The sequence below is a fragment of the Bubalus kerabau genome, chromosome 9 (assembly GCF_029407905.1).
Source record: "Bubalus kerabau isolate K-KA32 ecotype Philippines breed swamp buffalo chromosome 9, PCC_UOA_SB_1v2, whole genome shotgun sequence".
Lineage (NCBI taxonomy): Eukaryota > Metazoa > Chordata > Mammalia > Artiodactyla > Bovidae > Bubalus > Bubalus kerabau.
In genome coordinates, this window is record NC_073632.1 from 50,831,985 (window position 1) to 50,847,969 (window position 15,985).

Consider the following 15,985-nt stretch of genomic DNA (forward strand, 5'->3'; position numbering starts at 1 on the left):
TAGAAGTTTCCCTTCTGCCAGTTAACCTGAATTCTCAAGAATTTCTGGAGGGCAGATAAAAAGACCCCAACAAAGTCTTTTTACATGACATAGTCTAACAAGTCTCCTATTTGAGCCAACCCTTCCAGTGCTAGGAAACTGCTCCTGAGAATCTACAAACCAGTTTATTTCTGCGGATGCCCTTTTCTAGATGATGTGTATATGTGTGTCCTTTCTATGACTGCTCTTGTTTTTTCAGTCCCTTTTACAACACTTCCCTGTGGCTCAGATGGTAAAGCATCTGCCTACAATGCGGGAGACCCGGGTTCAATCCCTGGGTCGGGAGGATCTCCTGGAGAAGGAATGGCACCCCACTCCAGTACTCTTGCCTGGAAAATCCCATGGATGGAAGAGCCTGGTAGGCTATAGTCCACGGGATCGCAAAGAGTCCAGACACGACTGAGTGACTTCATTTCACTTTACAACACTGTCTTGATAATTAAAATAATTGGCCTCTGATGCTTTATTCTCTTCACTGATAAAAAATCTGTGTATTTCCTACTTTCAGCTGAAAAGTACACCATCAGCTTAAACCAGAAAGGGTCATTACATTCTTTCTGTAAAGAGTCAATGTAAATATTTTAGGCTTTGTGGGCTACATAAGGTCTCTATTATATATTTCCCTCTCTCTCTTTTTTAAAAAAAAGCCTCTAAAAATGTACAAGCCGTGCTTGTGTGTCAGACAAAAGGCTTGTGGCTGCCTTCGTCTGTCAAACCCTTGACCTAAACAGTTAATTTTAAATGGGCCCGAAATAAACCATTTGGAATTAGTTGGAACAACTTTACTATCCAGACCTCTGGAGACAAACTGAAGGGAACTCAGGCCAACACGTTGGTAACTGAGAAAGGTCAATGGAGAAAGGTGTCGTCCGGTGCTGCTGCCCTAAGGAGAGGAAGGAGACCTGGACTCAGCTTGGTTTTGCCTTAAGCCTGAACCCAGGGAAGCTGGTCGACAGGGATAAAACTGAAATAAAGACACTAAGAACAAGGTCAGTTTATTTTACTGTCCCTCCCGAGGCTGTTAACCTGGGAAACAGTGGGCTGATCATGTAAACTGTCTCTGAGTTTAGTTCATTCATTACAAATCTCACTCTTGCTCATGAGGTCAAAAAGCGAATAAATCAAGCCTGAGAGGGAAATCCAGTCCAAGGGAAGCGTCTTCAAGAGCCACGATGCGGATCCTGACTTGCACAAAACTGCTCAGCATCTTCTACAAATGGTGGGAGAACTTTCTTTTAATACAAACATATTCTTTTGAACCTGGCCCCTTCCTGCACCACTAGAAAGCAGCTTTGTCACTGAAAAGCAATCCATTTACTTGAGCATACTCTTTTTAGGCAACTGTAACTTTTTCCACCGTCGTAACACCACTCTGTGCTTCTCACTGCTGGTCTTCTCCTCCAGCACTTTTTTCAGGATAATCCTCATCACTGTCTCTGTTTCTGCTTCTTTATCCTCTCCAATAAGAAGATCCAACGTATCTCCCACTTTCACCTGAAAATTAAAAAGAAAACAGAGCTGTCGTTTGGGGAAATGCAGGCCAGTGCAAACATCTCTACTTTGGGTTTTCCCCAGAGAACCACTCCCCGGGGGGAAGGTACTCCTTTGAAACAGTCACTTATCTTAGTGCCTCCAGGTGAAAGGGCCTCCCTCTCTGGGAAGGTGCCTCAAACCCATGTGGCTTAACATGGACCAGTGTCCCTTCTTCAGGCTGAGACAGCTAGCTGCTTGAGGATGGGCCCTGTGTGGCTCTGGTTTTCATCCCTATTGCATGACTTAAGGAAACTCTTGAATGGAAGTATTTATTTTGGTAACAATGGCAAAAAACAAAGGAAGTGGGACATAATTTTAAAGAGTATGAGCATAGTAATTACTACAGGCACTGGGAAGACACTGAGAAGACAATTTTCAGTATAACACATTCATTGATTTCAACCCAGATAAGCTACATCATTGCATACAGGGCATAATTTGTTGGAAATTCATCACAGTGCAACAACAGCTGTATCTCTTTAAGAAATGGAAGTAAAGAAACTGCTTTCCGGTACTGGCTAGCCCCAGGGATGACACATCATCAAGAAGAGACAGGACTCCATGAACAAGGATGGAATGCCCCAGAAAAGAGGATGCTGACCTGGGTTAAAAGGGCTGAGATCAACCCCATTTTTATCCAGAGAGGAGCTCTGGCTTTAGCGAGTGCAGGACACGCCCTGGGGGGCAGTCACATTAGTGCTGCCCGGGTGCAAACAGCCCAAGACAGACACCGGGTCCTGGCAGGTCAGTATCCCAGGGGATCTGCCCAGCAACTCAGGAAGGGGCTAAACTGACCCAGGTGCAATATGCGGCTTCTGCTACAACACAATCCAGGGTACCAGAGGCCATCTCAGACCACTCACCACCGCTTCCAAGCCGGGGATGGGCACAGGGTTGAAGAGGCAGGACAGGAAGATAGGGAGGGACCCTCATGTGTGGGCCATGGACCCTTAAGTGGGCATAGGTACCCATTTGAAAGGTTGCTTGGGGGCTTCTGTTTAAGAAGACATCGTGCCAAATGCTTATGTTTACTGCATTTTCCAATGAATACTCCCTAAGGCGGTCCTAACTTCATGCTGTTGGAATATCTGTACTTCACTAGGGCAAGCGACCCACTCAAGACATCCTAGGCCCAATACTCAGTCAACAGCGTGGGAACGCACACCTGCTCACCACGAGCCATACCGGTCAATCCTGGCAGCTGGATATAAAACTCCCAAGTGAAGTGAAAGTCACTCAGTTGTGTCGAACTCTTCACGACCCCATGGACTATACAGTCCATGGAATTCTCCAGGCCAGAATACTGGAGTGGGTAGCCTTTCCCTTCTCCAGGGGATCTTCCCAACCCAGGGATTGAAACCAGGTCTCCTGCATTGCAGGCAGATTCTTTACCAGCTGAGCCACAAGGGAAGCCCAAGAATACCTGACCCAGGAATCAAACTGCAGTCTCCTACATTGCAGGCAGATTAGGGAAGCCCAAAACTCAAAGGGCTGATTTTAAACCATTAACTTTCTCCCCTCTGGGCTGAGAAGCAGAGAGACTACCACCACAGCGAGGCATGATGACTGCTTCTCTTTGTGGGTATGAGGGTCTGGGCCAGATACAGGGGCAGGGGGGAGTCAGTTCTCCTGAAGTTCTGCTGGGTTCAATTTTTAAAAAATGACCATGTGGCCAACCTATATAGGCATTTAAAATCAATGTTCAGAAATACAAGGCTTGGAAACTCTGCTTTACCTTTTTTGGCATAACTCTGTGTCATTAAAATTCCTTTTAAATAAAGGAATACATTAATGCACATGATACAAGATGTAAAAGGTATAAAAGGATATACAGAGAAAAATCAATCCATATGTATCCTCAGCAGCTGGGCACAAGCCCCACTGAGCAGGCCACGGAAGGGGAGGTGTTCTTCATTCCCTTCAACTGTGGGAGACGGCGCAGGAGACACAAAGCAAGACTGGCTGGGATTAGGGGCTGTTCCAAGTATCTACATTTCCAATCTCCCCTTAGCTGCAGTTACTATGGCTACCAGGCCTCCTAGTAACAAGGCAGCCGTGTGTTAATGCTGGGCCCTTCCTTTGCTGACCCTCAGGAGAAATCTGGAAGGCAGCCAAGACAATAGAACACCCAAGGCAGAATGAAGAAGCAGCAATTAGACTGTAGTTAACAATATCTCAAAGCAGAGGGAGAAAAAATAGATCTGTGGTATCTGCAAATGAGGCCCTGGCAGGGGCATTCTGCACCAAGAACAGGTCTTGTCTTTGGAACACTGTGGCTGGCGAGAGGGGGCTGGGCTACACAGGAAAAAGCAATTAAGGGACAAGAAGGACTTGATGTCCAGATGCCCGTCTGGAGTGCCTGACTTCCTGCAGCTCACAGAGCAAGGGCTGACACCCGCAGTCTGAACCTGCCAGGCCGGGTGCCTTCAGAGGAATAGGGGCCTTGAGACTTGGTGGTCAAGAAAAGCACTGGGGATCCCCTCTTCAGTCCACCCAGCCGCAAGAACCACTCTGAGCACAGGATCAGGGCCTCTGAAGACAGCCTCCGTGCTCACCTAGGTCCACAGCTGATGGCTCACACCCTCCCACGTCCCAGGGGAATGGGATGCAGCTCACATTCTCTGATCCCAGGGTTGCTTTGAAATACGAGAGAAGCTAACATAAAAACCTTCAAAAGTGTGTCTAACTCCACTGGAACATTTATTCCCCGGACACTGGGAGTTAGATTCTGTCTGCCAATGCCTCAAGGGTCAGTGTCTGCCACACTTTTTAAGGGTCTCTACCATATACTTTTTAAAACTGTCTTGTTAACTTTTACTATCATTATTATTTTTCCCAATTCTGAAAGTGAAACATATTCGTAAAAAATTCAGAAAATAAAACACATGAACATATAACTCACAATGCCCACTCAAAGATAAATGCTGCTGCTGCTGCTGCTGCAGCAGCGTCGCTTCAGTCGTGTCCGACTCTGTGCGACCCCATAGACGGCAGCCCACCAGGCTCCCCCGTCCCTGGGATTCTCCAGGCAAGAACACTGGAGCTGGTTGCCATTTCCTTCTCCAATGCATGAAAGTGAAAAGTGAAAGTGAAGTTGCTCAGTCGTGTCCGACTCCTAGTGACCCCATGGACTGCAGCCCACCAGGCTCCTCCATCCATGGGATTTTCCAGGCAAGAGTACTGGAGTGGGTGGCCATTGCCCTCTCCAAAGATAAATACTACTAGTATTAATATTTTAATTCTAGATGTATGTATATATGTAACTTATTTTTACAAAAATACATTTTTATAAGAAAATATATATCATTTATTATAACATCAGATACTAGAAATTCATTTTCTTGTAACACTTATGAATGATTCTGTCACAAAACAACAATATCAACAGAGCTACCAGGAAATATGGAACCTTTTTGATGGCTGCTCTGCACACACAGCAGTGTAACTTCTGCTGAGCTGAACAGAATCGCACATCTGCTCAGGTTACAGCAGGCCAAAGAAACCTCTACATGGATCAAACGTTTCTGGACTGATTATTATGATTTCAGAGAGGCTAACATTAATAACTTAAGAAGTTTAATTAATAGATTTTTTCTAGTTCTGATAGTGACTTGTCTTAAAATTTTAAAGAAAAAGAGGAAGCTTCATCTCAAAGTCATTATGGCTACAATCAGCAAGTGGTCTGTGTGACTGAAGCTGTGTGGCTAGGCCTGAGGGAGACCTTCAAGGTGGTAAGACAGACATACCTGAGGAGCCACTGATGCCCCAAGGAAGGAGCCCCAGGGGAGATTGGGGAAGGCGTTAACTGAGTACAGAACAACACACAAAAATATTTGGTTGTCATAGTATCTTACCGTTCTGCTTTTCTTCCATAGTTTTTCCCCATTTAGCCTGAGTTCACCTTTGTAGAATGCATCTTCCACTTTGCTTAAAAAAAAAAAAAAAAGGCAAAGTGCTTTAAAATAGAAATATATTCAAAACAATTATATAATTTTGAGGAAAATACTGGCTATTAATAATGCTTTTTCTGACAGTGACCGGCCTACCCACAAAATCTCCATTCTGGGCATTGGGAAAGTGAAAGTCAACTGCTCCCATATGAATCTAAACAGGGAGACCAAAGGGCACTGCTGAGTAGATGTGGCCGCTGCAAAGATCTGCTAGAGCGAGATGGCAGGTAAGCAGCGCTCTGCTGGGACTTCACGTAGGTGATAGCTCCCGTGATCCACGACAGTCAACATGAGTGGGTGCTACCTTCCCCTCACGTGCTCTGAGAAAAACCAGTTACCACACCTATGGTGAGGCTGTTAAGAAACCCTCTGCTGATCTGCACTGAGGCGGGGGAAATGCCAATCCAGCCACTGCTGATCTCTCTGAATTTAATCAGTGGAGCGACTAGACCAAGGCAGATACAGACAAAAATGAGTGCCCTTTCGTCTTAACGCTCAGACTCCTGGTGATTGATGTTGGGGGTTTTCCTAATAACAGTACTAGCTACTACTGTGAAAGACAGGGAGGCCCTTAACGAGCCTGCCAGACTTTAGAGAACATTCAAGTCCTGATGAGGGTGCCTGTGCGCTCAGAGTCATCTTTATGAGTCTTTAAGTTTCGTGGATTAAAAAATTAAACTATGCCATGAAATTAGGACATAAAGGTACAAATTAGACAAAGGAATCTTAATTTCATATTCATATGACAGTTCTTACTTTGCATGCAGTATGCACACAATGATTGCTAAAGGAATGAATGAACAGTGACGATCACTATTATTATATAATAGGTCTAGCGAAGAAACAAGATTAAAGAAACCTTGAAGGTTATGCTTAATATCTCCATACACTATATACATGAACGCACATAGTATTTTCATCATCATAGCTAACATACATTGAGAACCCAGGTGCCACACATTGTTGTAAATGCTATAGGAAGACAGACTGACTTATTTAATCCTAGCCACCACCTTCTAAAGCCAGTTCTATTACCCTTATTTTACAGATGAGGGAACTGCACAGAGATTTTAAGTATCTTGTCCAAGGTCACAGAGAGCCAGGATTAAAGCCCCGATAGTCTGGGTACAAAGCCTGCAGTTTTAACCACCACATTATGCTGCTTCTAGGATATACCACCTCACGTAGCATTTGTGAAACCCAGGTGCATTCTATGCTTGCTATGTACATCTAACATGGTGATTCCTTTTTTCTTCAAGAAGCTGTTTTTACATCAGTGGTTCATCTTACAGTTGACTATGTCTTAGAGTCAAGGAAACACGGCACATGGGATTTGCAGGCAGTCATTTGACTTCTTTGGGAATTAGTTTTTTCACGTATAGAATGAAATAATTGGACCAGGTTCCTGTAAGATTCTTTCACATCTGTGGTTACCCTTCACTGTAATATGAGCCATGTGATTGGTAACACTGCTTTAAAACAACCAAGAAGACAAGTGATTTTTGTATGAAAACGCACATACTTCCTTCCGATATCTAGGCCCGTCTTCAGGATAACGTCATACCGGAAAGACTGTACTGCTTTGTCCAGGTCTTTATAGTCTTTGACCTCACTGGGGTTGTCCTCGGGCTCCTCTTCCAGCTCACTCATCTCATCCCTCTCTTCATCAGAGTCCCCTTCATCTTCCACTTTTTGTAGAGTCTTTTTAGTGGATTTTTTAGAGCTTATATTACTTTTGAGTCTTATGGAAAATGGAAAAATATATTCTGGAGATATTAAAAGCCCTGGGAGTCTCAGTGAGAAAATGTTATGGAGGAGTGTTTTATAATTTGATGCATTTAACTTGGCACTAGACAAATACAAGTATCGATTCCAGGAAGCACAGCCTTTATGTGAAGGTGTCCCTCGCAGTGCTCTGCAGAGTCCAATCCAGGCATCTGGCTTTCTTAAAATGCTGCTGGGCAGTCTGACACTAGTCATAGCCATGGCACATACTACCTGAAACAGACAATTCAGATTTAGTTCACAAGTGTGGTATCTTGGCATTCTTACTACATAAACCATACACACTGTGAACACGTTACAGCTGATACTGTACCATGTCCCCTCCTACAAAAGGCCATGTTGGGTCCACACGAACCAAGGCCATGCACACTGTACCTGGTGAGTCTTCTGGCTGTACTTAATGTACTGACCTCATAGGACGGTCATGAAGGTCAAACTGGATGCTAATACATGTGAAAACACAGGTTCCACTCTTCTCACTCCCCTAAATTAGCTTGGGTACTGACTGCTCAGTGCTTTCCCCACCCTCTTTGGCTATGTCGTGCAGCTTGCAGGATCTCAGTTCCCCGACCAGGGATTAAACCTGAGCCGCAGCAGTGAAAAGTCCAGAATCCTAACCACTAGGCCACCAGGGAATGCCCTTAATGATTTTAGAAAAAAAAAAAAAAATCTCAGAACAAGAAACACTGTCTATTGACATACATTACAAGCTTACAATAATGGACTTTGCCAAGGATACCAGATCATGACTTTATAAACCCAGAGTAAGTCTCTCAACTTTCAACCTCCAACTACAGCAAATCAGAGCTAGGAAGGAATGAGCAAATTGTACAGATCTGCATTCTACCCCCTTTCACATCTTCTTCCTAATAGATTCATTAGCTAGCAGAGAAAGAAAGAGCCTGGAGACCCACTAACTAGGTGATTGTTCCCTGAGGCACTGAGGCACAGTCATGCCACATGTCCTGTATGCTCCACTGCGAGAGGCCTCCTGGAAGACTGCACCCGGTTTCCTCTAGACTTTGTCCCAGGCATCTTGAACCTTGCATGTTGTATCATTTTGCTGTTGTAAATCATAGCCATGACCCATAGCTGAGTCCTGTTGAGTCTTCCCAGTGAAATCAGTGAACCTAGAGGTGGTCTTGCAGATCTTGACATAGTATCTGACGGCCTATTCGACATATCCATTTGGATGCATAACAGGGACTTCACTCTTAATTGGCCCTTACACAAACTCTGATATATCTGCAACCCCAAATCTGCTCTAGCTGCAGCTGTCCCCATCTCAGTTAATAGTAACTCCACCCTTCTAGTTCCTGAGAAGGAAAGCTTTCAGTCACTCTTGACTCTTTCCCCCCTACTCAGATCCATTATGTCAGGAAATCATGTTGGCTTATCTCCAAAACCAAAACATTTGGTTTCCCTTTCACCATTACCACTGTTACCACAGATTCAGGCCTCCATCTATCATCAGGATGACTACCAAGGCTCCATCACAGTCTGTTCTCCATACAACAGTCAGTCAGACAGACTCTTTTAAAAAGAATTTGTATCACGTCTCTCCTTCCCTCACAATCCTATAAAAGCACTGAAAAAGCAAACTCCCTCCCTTGCCCTATAGGCCCTGTGTGATCTGGCCCCTCCATTTCCTCTCTGACCTCATCTCCCGCCTCTCTCACCCTTGCTTACTCAGCTCCTTCCTGAAGATCCTCGTACACAACAGGCAAACTTCCGGGTAGTCTCCTTTGTTCCAGGTGCCCTACTATACCCTTAATCCAGGTTATCTGCAGGGATAACTCATTTTTAACTCAGTGAAGTCTACTCATTCCAACTCCATTTAACAGGTATCTTGTCCTCCCTATCTCCCCTGTTCTACTTTCTTCCATCATAGCATTATCTGCTATCATGTTATATAATTTACTGGTTTTTTTTTTTTATTTTATTTTAATGACTCTGCTAGTAGAATATAAACTGTTACCGGTGCTTTTTTCCTCTGCTCAAGCCCAAGTGCCCAGAATAGTGCCTGGCACGTGGTAAGTACTTGATTAAATACTGTGAAGTGAAAGCACAGCAAAAGAACCTGTGCATTAGAATGAAGAGCTAAGATGGGGTTGGGCTGACGGGTAAGAGGTGAGATCGCCAGGAGCCTTCCATATCAAAGCGTGGACTTATCCAGAGAGTGTGAGAGTTATAGAAAGATCTTAGGTAGGGAAGTGATCCGACAGTAGTGCTTTTTAAAAGATTTCTTTGGCGCGACAGCGTGGACATAAAGGGATGATGGCGGCAGGAAGCCTGAAGGTGGGTTTGACTGAGATCTTCAGGCGAGATATAAAATCTGTGAACTAACCAAAGTCTGTAAGAACAGCAACTACCGGAATGCAGAGGCGACGCTGTCCTGAACCCGCGGGACACTTGGAATCGCTCCACGTTCCTGAGCCTGTTAACTACTCCGAATGGAGAACCTGATTGAACTGCGTTTAGGTCAATTGCAACTAAAAATCTCTTGGCTCAGAGGCTGACAAACTGCTGAGACAAGGTCATGTTCCCCTCGCTCCCTCCCTACCCCCTCGGGCTGCGCACCTTCGCAGGTTCTCAAGGTCAAGGGAAACTGGACACCAGAGTCCTCGAGCTTGCAGTCTGCGTCTGCAGCCAGCAGGAGCAGTCAGACCCAGGAGCCGACAGCCTTGGCCCCCCGGGTCCACGGGGCGTCCCGAGCTGGCCGGGCCGGGGCAGGACCCGAGACACTCACGCGGAGCCCTGGCGGGAGCGCAGCCAGGGAAGAGGAGCTCGTCGCTCCTGTATTTCCCACGTGCGCGCAATGAAGCAACAGAGAGGGGCGCGGGCCTGGGTCACGGCTGGCCCGGCAGGGGCGCAGTTACCTGTACGTCAGCGCTGCTCCTCCCTCCCCGCCCCCCTCCCAGCGGCCTTGCAGACCGCCTGCCTCCAGGCCCCGCCCTGTCTTTGCCCCGCCCCTTCCGTCGGCGCCGGCGCGTTGAGAGCGGGCTGGGCGAAGCGCAGGGGCGCGGTGATGGCGACGCAGCGACCTCTGCTGCAAGCAGTGTCTAGGAGGACTGCGTGGGGAGTGTGGGCGGCCTGGAGGACCGATTAGCTGTGAGCTGGACCGGAAGCCACCTCCGGGTGATTGATTCCACGTGGTTGAAGAGAGTTTTGTTTTGTTTTGTTTTTTTAGATAAGTAATTTGTTTTTTATTGAAGTCTAGTTGATACGCGCGCGTGTGTGTTTGTGAAGTCGCTCAGTCGTGTCCGACTCTTTGCGACCACGTGGATTGTAGCCCGCCAGCCTCCTCTGTCCGTGGGATTCTCCAGGCAAGAATACTGGAATGGGTTGCCATGTCCTTCTCCAGGGGATCTTCCCAACCCAGGAACCGAAGGGCATGCCTCATTGCAGGCAGACGCTTTATCCTCTGAGCCACCAGGGAAGCCTGATACGTAATACTACATAAATTATTGGGGTACAAAATAGTGATTCACAATTTTTAAAGGTTATACTCATTTGCTGTATTCCCCCTGTTTTATAAAATATTCTTGTAGTTTATTTTAAAATGAGTAGTTTGTGCCTCTTAATCCTGTATTTCTATTTTGCTCCTCTCCCTTCCCTCTCTCTACTGTTATCCTGCTAGTTTGTCTTCTGTATGTGTGAGTCAGCCTTTTTATTATATTCCCTGGTTGTATTTTTTAGATTCCACATATAAGTGATACACAGTATTTGCCTTTCTCTGACTTATTTCACTTAGCATAATGCCCTCCAAATCATCCATGTTGTTGTAAATGGCAAATTTTCATTCTTTTTTGCAGCTGAGTGGTTTTCCATTGTACTTGCATCACATCTTTATCCATTCTTCTGTTGAATTAGTGTTTTGTTTTGTTTAAATATATATCCAGGAGCAGAATTGCTGGGGCACATGGTAGTTCTATTTTTAGTTTTTTTGAGAATCTGCCATACTGTTTTCTACAGTGGCTGCATCAGTTTACATTCCCACCAGCTGTGTACAAGGATTTCCCTTTCTCCAGTCCTCACCATTGTTTGTTATTTGTGTTCTTTCTGAGGGTACCCATTCTGACATGTCTCTGATGGTATCTCATTGTTGTTTTAATTTGCATTTCTCTGGTGATTAGCAATGTTGAGCATATTTTCATGTGCTTGCTGGCAATCTGCATTTCTTCTTTGGAAAAATATATGTTCAGTTCTGCTCTATTTTAAAATCAGGTTGTTTGGTTTTTTGATGTCAAGTTGAATGAACTGTTTATATATGTTGGGTATTAACCCCCTCTTAGTTATATCATTTGGAAAATTTTTCTTCCATTTAACAGTACCATTTGTGCAAAAGCTTTTCAGTTTAATTAGGTCCCATTCATTTATTTTTGCTTTTTATTTCCTTTGTTTTGGAAGAGGGATCAAAAAAAAAAATTGCAGTGAAGTATGTCAAACAGTGTTCTGCCTGTGTTTTCCTCAAGGAATTTTATGGTATCCGGTCTTACATTTAGGATTTAATCCATTTTGAGTATTACTGCATATGGTATAAGAGAATGTTCTAATTGTGTTCTTTTTCTTGTAGCTGTCCAGTTTTCATAGCACACTTAGGGAAGAGACTCTCTTTTCTCCACTGTGTATTCTTAGCTCCTTTGTCATAGATTAATTGGCCTTTAGTGTGTGGGTTTATTTCTGGGAAGACAGCTTTTAAAAATACTGTGAGCCTTGAGTTTTCTGGAAGCACCAACCCCTTTGAACATCTTTGAGAGTTATAAATGTTGTCTCTAGAAAAATACATATATTCCCCAGAATTTATAACCTGCTTGGTTGCATTTGTGCAGTAAGCAAAGGCAGTTACAAATTATATCTGGTGCTGAAGTGATAAAACTTCATATATTATATGAATTTGTTGCAGGAAGGGGGACCCCTTCCAGGGCCCAAAAGTGGGCTCTTGTCTAACACTTGGAAATGAATTGTCCAAGGAGACACACATACTGACAAAGCAAAGATTTTATTGGAAAGGGGCACCTGGGCAGAGAGCAGTAGGGTAAGGGAACCCAGGAGAACTGCTCTGCCACATGGCTTGCAGTCTCAGGTTTTATGATGATAGGGTTAGTTTCCCTGTTGTCTTAGACCAATCATTCTGACTCAGAGTCCTTCCTAGAGGTGCATGCATTGTTCAGCCAAGAGGATGCCAGCAAGAAGGATTCTGGGAGCTGATTGTCTCCTTTTGACCTTTCCCAAAGTTTTCTGGTTGGTGGTGGCTTATTCCTTCTGTGTTCCTTACTAGGACCTCCTGTCCTAAAACAACTCATGCAAGTAGTCACTGTGGTGCCTGGCAGGGTAGGCGGTTGGTCAGTGTGCTTCCCCTAACAAATTCAGATTATACTGTTGACCTTTTACACAGGTGATACACAGTTACATTTACTAGCTTAAGTCATTTGTAAAAGACTACAGATACATTGCTAAATCTGCCAGTAATAGGAGTTAATCAGTATTATTATCAACTGAGAAAATTGCTGTGTGATTATGCATGATTTTGGGAGGAGATAAAAGAATACAGTGCTATTGGATTACATTAAGTCAACTTAGTCACTAGCCTTTAGAAAAATCAGCATTTTGTTAGATGATTATTTTTTTAACTTTAAATTGCTAAATAATATTTTAAAAACTGCTGTGAGGTTAAGAAGTAGTTTTGTGTGTGTACACATGTATTTGTGATTTTTAATTTTTTTCATAGAAACTGGCCCCTGCTGTGGCACATTGTAGTTCTGACTAGTTTAGACCACCTAGAGGGCCAAGTTTACAGTCCCTCATAGGGCTACACTAGGTCAGAAGAAAAGACACTGAGAATTGAACTGAGAGTTGAGCTTACAAGTCTAGACTCCAGCCTTTAATATAGCTCAAATATTTAATTTTATATAAAGTGATGACTAAATCAGAGCACTTTTAGTTTTATGTATAGGTGAGTTTTAAGTTATATTTTATTCTTTTAGCCACACCACTTGGCTTGCAGTATCTTAGCTCCCCAACCAGGGATTGAACCCAGGTCAGGGAAGTGAAAATGCCAAGCCCTAACCAGTGGGCCACCAGGGAATTCCTTCTGTGACATTTCTTAAATTGTAGTTCTGAGAGTCAGGATGTCTCTGGCCAGAGGATCATAAACCAAGTTATCAGGGCTCTCTGGATTTATTGTGCCATCAAGAAACAACCTGAGTTATTATGTTTGTGATGCTATCTGTTGATGGACTATGACTTCTTTCTAGGTTTTTTGTTGGTTTTTGGTTTTGATATAATTGAAAATGTGCTCATGAATTGCTTTTTTATTTTCAGGTTTTAATTTATTATCTTTTTAACAGAAGAAAATCAAACAGTTTAACATGTATACATGAGAGAGACCCAGAAAAACTAGGTCACCAAAATGGCTGAAATACCATTCTGAGCTAAAGATAAAAGAGGATGTTGAGGATGGGAAATTAGAAGTGGTCAAGCAGGAGATGGCAAGAGTGAACATCGACATTTTAGGAATCAGTGAACTAAAATGGACCGGAATGGGCAAATTTAATACAGATGACCATTATATCTACTATTGTGGGCAAGAATCCCTTAGAAGAAATGGAGTAGCCCTCGTAGTCAACAAAAGAGTCCTAAATGCAGTACTTGGTTGCAGTCTCAAAAATGACAGAATGATCTCTTTGTTTCCAAGGCAAACTGTTCAGTAACATAGTAATCCAAGTCTGTGACCCAACCAGTAATGCTGAAGAAGCTGAAGTTGAAGGGTTCTATGAAAACCTACAAGACCTTCTAGAACTAACACCCCAAAAAAATGTCCTTTCATTATGAAATGAAGAGAAGTTGCTCAATTGTGTCTGACTCTTTGTGACCCCTAGGACTGTAGACTACCATGCCCCTCCATCCATGGGATTTTCCAGGCAAGAGTACTGGAGTGGGTTGCCATTTCCTTCTCCAGAGATCTTCCCAACCCAGGGATTGAATCCGAGTCTCCCGCATTGTAGGCAGATGCTTTACCATCTGAGCCTTCAGGGAAGTCTCCTTTTCATTATAGGGGATTGGAATGCGAAAGTAGGAAGTCAAGAGATACCTGGAGTAACAGGCAGATTTGGCCTTGAGGTACAGAATGAAGCAGGGCAAAGGCTAACAGAGTTTTGCCAAGAGAACACACTGGTCATAGCAAACACCTTCTTCCAACAACACAAGAGAAGACTCTACACATGGACATCACCAGATGGTCAATACTGAAATCAGATTGATTATATTCTTTGCAGCCAAAGATGGAGAAGCTCTATACAGTCAGCAAAAATAAGACCGGGAGCTGACTGTGGCTCAGATCATGAACTCCTTATTGCCAAATTCAGACTGAAATTGAAGAAAGTAGGGAAAACCACTAGACCATTCAGGTATGACCTAAATCAAATCCCTTATGATTATACAGTGGAAGTGACAAATAGATTCAAGGGATTAAATCTGATAGACAGAGTGCCTGAAGAACTATGGTTGGAAGTTCGTGACATGTACAGGAGGCAGTGATCAAGACCATCCCCAAGAAAAAAAAATGCAAAAAGGCAAAATGGTTGTCTGAAGAGGCCTTATAAATAGCTGAGAAAAGAAGAGAAGCAAAAGGCAAAGGAGAAAAGAAAAGATATACTCATTTGAATGCAGAGTTTCAAAGAATACAAGCAGAGATAAGAAACCCTTCCTCAGTGATCAATGCAAAGAAATAGAGAAAATCAATTGAATGGGAAAGACTAGAGATCTCTTCAAGAAAATTAAGAGATACCAAGGGAATATTTCATGCAAAGATGGGCACAATAAAGGACAGAAATGGTATGGACCTAACAGAAGCAGAAGAGATGAAGAAGAGGTGGCAAGAATACACAGAAGAACTATACAAAAGAGATCTTCATGACCCAGATAACCATGATGGTGTGATCATTCACCTAGAGTCAGACATCCTGGAATGAGAAGTCAAGTGGGCCTTATGATGCATCACTATGAACAAAGCTACTGGAGGTGATGGAATTCCAGTTGAGTTATTTCAAATCCTAAAAGATGATGCTGTGAAAGTGCCACACTCAATATGCCAGAAAACTTGGCAAACTCAGCAGTGGCCACAGGACTGGAAAAGGTGAGTTTTCATTCCAATCTCAAAGAAGGGCAATGCCAAAGAATGTACAAACTACCACACAATTGCACTCATCTCATACACTAGCAAATTAATGCTCAAAATTCTCCAAGCCAGGCTTCAACAGTACATGAACCGTGAACTTCCAAATGTTCAAGCTGGTTTTAGAAAAGGCAGAGGAACCAAAGATCAAATTGCCAATATCTCTTGGATCATCGAAAAGCACGAGAATTCCAGAAGATTATCTCCTTTGCTTCATTGAGTATGCCAAAGCCTTTGACTGTGTGGATCACAATAAACTGTGGAAAATTCTTCAAGAGATAGGAATAGCAGACCACCTTACCTGCCTCCTGAGAAATCTGTATGCAGGTCATAAAGCAACAGTTAGACTGGACATGGAACAACAGACTGGTTCCAAATTGGGAAAGGAGTATAGCAAGGTTGTATATTGTCATCCTGCTATTTAACTTTTATGCAGAGTACATCATGTGAAATGCTGGGCTGGATGGAGCACAAGTTGGAGTCAAGATTGCAGGGAGATGGT

General features: G+C 43.6%; 1 protein-coding gene across 4 annotated transcripts; it reads right to left on the reverse strand.

Annotated features, from left to right (window-relative positions):
• Window positions 1-1,009: 1,009 nt before the first annotated feature.
• MTRES1 (mitochondrial transcription rescue factor 1) lies at window positions 1,010-10,253 on the reverse strand. Of its 4 annotated transcripts, none has more exons than XM_055535296.1 (4): window positions 10,187-10,253; window positions 7,045-7,520; window positions 5,427-5,499; window positions 1,010-1,533 (listed from the first exon to the last, which is right to left on the reverse strand). In XM_055535296.1, exons 2-4 carry the CDS (start codon window positions 7,506-7,508, stop codon window positions 1,354-1,356), a joined length of 717 nt encoding a protein of 238 aa, XP_055391271.1. In that variant the 5' UTR covers window positions 7,509-7,520; window positions 10,187-10,253; the 3' UTR covers window positions 1,010-1,353. The 4 variants fall into 4 exon arrangements, with proteins under 4 accessions (XP_055391271.1, XP_055391270.1, XP_055391272.1 ...); XM_055535295.1 differs by lacking the exon at window positions 10,187-10,253 and adding an exon at window positions 9,888-10,180 and having other exon boundaries at window positions 7,045-7,516; XM_055535297.1 differs by lacking the exon at window positions 10,187-10,253 and adding an exon at window positions 9,888-10,180 and having other exon boundaries at window positions 7,087-7,520.
• Window positions 10,254-15,985: the final 5,732 nt, after the last annotated feature.